Source organism: Eimeria acervulina, genomic scaffold (assembly GCF_000499425.1).
Source record: "Eimeria acervulina Houghton genomic scaffold, Eah_scaff1479, whole genome shotgun sequence".
In the NCBI taxonomy this organism is placed as follows: domain Eukaryota; phylum Apicomplexa; class Conoidasida; order Eucoccidiorida; family Eimeriidae; genus Eimeria; species Eimeria acervulina.
The window spans coordinates 1-6,531 of record NW_013549167.1 but is presented as its reverse complement, the minus strand read 5'-3'; the positions used below and the strand labels follow the sequence as shown (position 1 = coordinate 6,531).

General features: G+C 51.0%; 2 protein-coding genes across 2 annotated transcripts; both read right to left on the bottom strand.

Annotated features, from left to right (window-relative positions):
- Positions 1-2,317: 2,317 nt before the first annotated feature.
- EAH_00060200 (hypothetical protein) lies at positions 2,318-2,614 on the bottom strand (the record flags this gene model as incomplete). The annotated part of the gene is made up of 1 exon (XM_013393507.1): positions 2,318-2,614. One exon carries the CDS (start codon positions 2,612-2,614, stop codon positions 2,318-2,320), a length of 297 nt encoding a protein of 98 aa, XP_013248961.1.
- Positions 2,615-5,269: 2,655 nt separating this feature from the next.
- On the bottom strand, positions 5,270-5,849 carry EAH_00060190 (hypothetical protein; the record flags this gene model as incomplete). Its single annotated transcript, XM_013393506.1, has 2 exons — positions 5,270-5,417; positions 5,638-5,849. The coding sequence occupies 2 exons, from the start codon at positions 5,847-5,849 to the stop codon at positions 5,270-5,272; spliced, it is 360 nt and encodes a 119-aa protein (XP_013248960.1).
- Between the last annotated feature and the right edge of the window lie 682 nt (positions 5,850-6,531).

Genomic DNA, 6,531 nt, shown 5'->3' with positions numbered 1-6,531 from the left:
TTGCTTGGGCCCGAAGGAGTGAAAGATGCAGAGGCTTTGAGGAAGAGAGCCAGTAACCCCAAAAGGGAAAGGAGAAAAGATTATTACTTATCAATCGACCAATAAAAATACAACCTAAGTTGAACCTACGTAACACGAGAGTCCTAACCGCCCACCAGCTTCTTTACCAACGGGCCCCACCCAACCTACACTGCCACAAGCCCCAAATTCCCACAGTGCAGCGGCAGACAGTTGTCACCGGTGGTCTAGGGCGCTGTTTGCACGGCATTCCTGGGCACGCTCTAGATGTGTTTTGACTATACGGGATGCGAAGTTTTTTTGAAGCTATCTTATTGAGCCTGATTTGTTAAGGCGCCAAGGGGAAGATTACAATGCTCAGCTTTCAACGGGAATAAACGGCAGAAGGTTGCGCCTAGAGTGGCCCCGTAGTGGACACGTGACCAACGCTCAAGATTCGTTGCAGTGCATACAGATGAAATGACAAATCTCCATCCCGTGCTGCTGAATTGGCCGTTTAGACAAAGTACTTTTATCGGACATAAGAAGGCCCTCCACGGTTTCATACCCCGTGGTTAGGCAACGGCACATACACGACAGCTTGTCGCACACTACTTCTGAATGAAAGAATGCCTTACGAAGCTATATTCCAGTTGGAATTTCGCCGGACTGGAGGCTTCGCTGCCTTCATGGGAAGAAAGCAAAGAGGCTCTGCCTAATGGTTATATCCCGCGGTGTCTGTTTACGGAGCCGTATATTCTTCAGTGTTAGTGATGCACCGACGCTCTTTTTGCATGCATTCTGCAAGAGGAATATCTAGAAAAGCATTTGCCGATAGTTGCCGCTTCTAGCTATGTGGGGCTTATTTGGGCCGCTGAGTTTAAGTTGCACAGACTCGACAGGTGGCAGCCTGAGCCAAACGACAAGCAGGGGGAGAGTGCAGCGAATGGGCAACACAGCGCCATTCTTCCTTGCGAATATGATAAGCACTCCCCCCCAAAATTGCAAATAGAGCCCAACTCGCGAGAAATCTTTGATTGAGCAAGTAGCGGCCTTGCCCAAACCCTTCACTGGACAGACTGTAACTTCTTTAGGTGTCCAAATGAGTGAGCCATGGGTGACCCAATTCACAGCACAACACATTTCTTCCACCCTCCCATTCATCCCCCTTGTCAGTTGTCTCATTCCTTATGGTGGCTATAATAGAGGGTAAGCAGCAAATGGTGGAACGAAACAAGGTGAAGAGGAGTCTACAAGGGGCAAAACGCAGGGTAAAAATGGCTGGGGAGGAGAGAAAGGGACAAAGAGCGTCTTCGACTTGGGCCACTCATGGCTCACTCATTTGGATACCTAAAGAATGTACACTCTGTCCAATGAAGGGTTTTGGGTTGACCCTCCCCTGTGGGTTTTAGTACAGCCGCGTACACTACGCGGCTCGTCGGCTGTAGCTCCGGGGACAACAACGACCTTCGTAAGTTCATAAAGCAAGAAAACGACGGCATTTTATCTCTGCTGAACTATATCTGTGTCGCTGCAGGGAGGAAGGAGACAACAGAAGCGGTTTTCCCTTGCGTTTAGCCCTCACTTGTCACTCCACTCCCAGCTACCCCATCCAGATGGGCCCCTTGAAGAAAAGGTGCAATCTTGCTCAGAGTTGTCTGCTCAGGCATATGTATGATAGTGCCAATAATATGTGGTGTGCGTACAGACGCCGCTCCCATCTGCTGAGGCCGCAGCAACGCAGGCGACTGCCGTTACCCAGGGGCAACTCGATTAAAGCCAACGCCGCCTTCTCTCCTCTTCATAGACAGTGGCATATAAGACCCCTGAACATCAGAAAACTTATAGAATGAGGCCGTAAACGGTCTTGCATGCATGCAGTCCTGGGGGCCATAGAGGCGCCTTAGGCGCGCCGCAGAGGATAGTGTGTGGAGCTGTTGCTGAGCTGGTTGCGCGCAGGTGCACCAGAACAAAACACAAAAATAAGCAAACAGGGAACAACAAGGATACGCAAATAGGCAAACGAGCAGCTCACTATATGAAGGTCAACAGAGAAAGCACAGGCGGGAGTCTCTGTCCTGATGTCTAACCCAATCGCATCTCCTGTGAGCATTAGAAAAGACGCAGAAACACAAGGTGGCTCTGCCTGCATTGTCTTTTACGCCTGTTGATTTTACTCTTCCAGCTTTCCCGTGGTGAAATGTGGGACGGAACGAAAGAGGAGGGTTGGCGGCCCGTTGTTTGTCTGCTTGTTTATTTCGTCTGTTATGGGGTTGTGCTCCATATGCCCTTCTTGCGCCACCTTTAATTTTTTTGACGTTCACTCCTCTTCCTTCCTCTGCGTGCGGGCTGTTGTTGTTGCCGTTGCTGGTGCTGCTGTTTCTGTATCCCCCGTTCTGGCTCTTGCCGTCATTTCTGCTGTTGCTGATGCTGGATTGTGCATTTTTTGCTGTCCGTCAGAGCCCCTCATATGGGCCTGGGGGGTCGCGTGCGCCGCGGGCGATGCTGCTGCTTCCCTTTCCTTGCTCTGAGCTATGTGGCCCAGTCGTTCATTTCCCTCGTAGTAGTGAGCTGGGTGTAGGCCGGCGTCGTAAGGTATTGGGGCCCCTATTGCCATGGGATGCTGGCTGGGTGGGCCTCTGTGGCCGGTGGCTGTGAGGTGCCAGACGTCGTGACCGTTCGTGCGGCCTACGTATGTATAGTTGGGGGGTGTTTGCGCTGCTATCCTTGCGGCTACTCTTCTTGCTTTCTCGCTAGCCTTCAGAAGCGCCAAGTCGCGTCGCCTGCGCTGTCGGCGGACCAAACGACGCAGCCGGGACAGCCTTTGAAATTCTTCTATTCGCCGCCTCTTCATGCGGGCGTTGTGTGCAATTTCTCCCACCACCGCTGCCACAATGACTGCTGCAATTATGGGCATATAACTTTTAAATGTGTAAAGGCCAAACTGAGCTCCAAATATGCGAACGCCGACGTTCATCCTTCTGCAGCGCCCGAGAAGATTTCACATAAAACAACCTGGACGAGCGCACAACCAGCTGCTGCCCCAATGGTAATTCAAAGAGGAATACAGAAAAAGCTCAAACTGAAGCTTGACTACTGATAAGGAAGCTAGGATGACCCAAGCCACCGAGAATTTGCTGGCGTCCCATCGCCACAGTAAAACGAATCCTCCACGCCCCACGCCCGGAGGCGGCTGCGCGGTATGGAAGGAAACCACGGAAGTAAAAAGGGGAAACCAATAAATTAAATGCAGGCAAACGGAGAGCGCCTGCACCAACCTCTTCACTGGGGTGGCCTTCGTGTTCCCGCAGGCGTTGTTGACGGCTCAAACCATGCAGGCACCTCCAAGCAGTGAGTACTTTCCACGGTGAAACTGAACCCAACTCACAGGCCATACATTTAAAAATGCTGAGAGATGCTTTTAATTTCAGTTTTAGCAGGAATATGACCGGTAAGCCCCTTAAGACACAAACAGCGTGCTGCCCGTTGAGTCGCCGCCGACGCCGGTGAAAACTGCGCTCCGATTGTCGAGTACTGTTGATTAAACTGAGAGAAGAGGGAATCAATGAGAAGACCAACTGGCTATCTTGCACGTTCTGTTTTGGAAGAACTAAAAGGCAAATTCATATCTCCAAGTCCACCTCCCTGCACGGCAAAGTTGAGCAATCCACGCAACCCCCCAGTTTCTTTCATTCCACATATCCTTCCTAAGCGGTCCCCTATTTCGTCAACAGTTCAACTGTAGGTTCCTTATTAGTATATGCGTACTGGGCCTGTGTCTCCCAATATGAACATCTGTGTCCGTTTGCTTCACAGAAAGATCAGTAAAAAGCACTTCCTAGGCGTGCTTGTATTCTAATACCTCGCCTTTTGGAGATAAATCTACAGATTCTAGGGTTTTCTTGCAGGATTTCAATCTAGAGATCAGGCACTTAACGCTTAAAACTACAAATATTCGCTGCTTCCTGAGCGTTTGGCAAAAACCGCGGTAGCAAAGCGCTGCGGCCAGGCGGGCCGACCTCTGGTTGCTACCTCAGCACACGAGCCCAAGTGGGCGTGAACACTCACTTGAAGTAATACAAGCGATGCACTCATCTACCGAGTAAAGCGCAGGACTAATGCATGCATGCATAATCACAGGGGCGGGCACCAACATCACGTGGGCCCGCATAAGCAAAAATTCCGGAAGTGTACACAGCTTCCAGTGTGAATGGACAGATATGCCAAATGCGTGGAACAATCCAGCAATGGCATAAGGAAGCGTTCTTGCCCCACAGCTGCAAGGAATGGCAGCTGGGGCGTCTCGTGCTAGCACCTCACCGGGAGTGTCCTCGAAGTCTCCTTCTGTACCGTCCCTTCAAAAAGGTAATTCGTTAGGCCGTTTGCTCCTCCTCTTTGAGCTTAGGGCTTGGGGAGTAAGTGCTGATTTCAACAGGTTGAGTACCCTTCGGTTAACCTTTTCCGCATGAGCCTGTCTCGCATATCCAGAGGAGGTGGGAGCATCATCGGAGTACTTTGGAATTCTCAAAGCTTCATGGTCTCAGCAGCTCTGTGATACATCTTTTGCAACGACTGAACTTCCCTGAGCTAGAGGTCTGCACGCCTAAAGTTTGAAAGGTCACTGCGCCTTCCACCAGTTGGGCCGTTGGCAAGGTAGTCTCCAACCCATTCCTCAGTGTTGTTGCCTTGGGGGGCGAGGAGGTAAACTTATTCTATAAAACAATACTCGCGCATGCGCAGCCTATCTAGTAGCCTGTATTGCTCGCAGCCCGCTGCCCCTTTGCCCATCGGGCGGCGTCTCATGAAGCTCATTTACAACGGCTTCCAGCTTTTGTTTTCCCGACTCAAGAACCTGCTGTAAATCCTCCCGCGTCTTTATTTCCCCTTCAACGAGGCCAAACACTTTGTGGCATCTGTACGGCCGGTCTTCATAAGCCACTCCGTCGGTTCCATGACTTGAAGCAGGTTAAATAAGAGGGATCAGCCGATGGAGACTATGCAAAATCTTCTCCATTGCTTGCCTTTTGAAACAAGTTGTCAGAGTTAATAAACCAGCAGTTCCCCACAATATACCGCCTTTGCTAGGGCTTCCTCCGCTTGCATCAAAACAGCGATTATGCGCAGCTGATGCGCATCGATGCTTCTCTCTGTTTCTTTAAGCTGTTCTGCTTGCTGTACGGAAATCCCTGTCTATACTTTCAGGCCCTGCAACTCGTCCGGATAGGACCTAAGCTTTCCTCTCCGCAGGACGAAGGACGAAAATGTGCAGTGCTCACGCCAGCCGCTGCAAAGGTTTTCTTGTCAAAGCCGTCACCAGCGGGAGCAAGTTGAGGCACTCGGGAGTCGGCCCAGGATCTTCAGCCTCCTCTGGCTCTTGTTCGTTTCCTACTTTTTCTGCCGTTTGCGCCTTTTCCGATTCGCTCGCCCGTTCAAGTACAAAATCCATCTCCTCAGGCGACCCTTCACTATAGCAGTCTTCGCTTGCCTCTTCAGCCTGTTCAGGCGTTTGTGCTCAATGCGTTCTTCCTCTTCCTTGTCCTGCTCAAGTGCTTCGGAGGCGGCAGTTGCGGCTTTTGCCGGTACCGGTCGCGCCGCTGTTTCTTCTGCTGCCGCGCTTCTCGTGGACACTGTAGGGCTTACTTGAAAATTTCCCCCTTCTCGAGGACCTCAGCGCCCTTAGGAATTTCCTCAAAATGGCCCACGCTTGCTCGAGCAGCGGTCAGGCAGGCTTCCGCCACCCTTGAGGCAACTGTTCCTTTTGCTCCTTCAGATGGAAGTCCTAGTTTCTCGTGGTCGTCTGTACCAAGAACAAAGCTTGGGGCTGCGCCAGGAGTTAGCTCGACTCGGCACATTCGGCTTCCGGCAGGTGGCTAGCTCGCTGGCTTCTCCTTGTTCCGCATTACACCTGAGAAAACGTCCTTCAAGTGTGCCCGATTCTGCTAGTGTGTTAACTGGATCTAATCCCCCAAACTTTTGTCTTCTGATGAGCATCACGATGGACTGCTTGCACTGATTTGTCGTGTCCGCAACGCCCCTGCACGGCGTTGAAGCCGTCTCGCTCCACGCTTCTTGAGATACCGATCAAACACCTCTAACCGTAGATGATGAAAATGCAGTTGCGTTTGCGGAGATATGCACTCTGTCATCGATTCCACGCGCACAGACCATAAAAAGGTTATCTAGGGACAGGATGCGACTAGCACACTGAGCCACTGAGCTCATACCGTGACTCACATAGAGCCGTTGTTAATTTATCCAAAGTACACGCTGCTTATCGTGGAAAAGCGGCTCTCTTTTGAATTGAGACTCCGTCTTAGCCCCATTGTTTTGCCGATTCTAGCGTCCTGTCTGCCACTAGCGAAACATTGTTGCAGAGATTCCGTTATCAAATAGACAGGTAGGTCGTACCTCCAAGCCGTAGCTTCATATACTAAGTTGATTTCGCAGTTTGGGACAAGTAACACTACGAACTCCTGTACGAACTTGGAAAATCACAAAGGTAACTTGAGAAGGGTCTGCAGGCGTCGCTGTCAC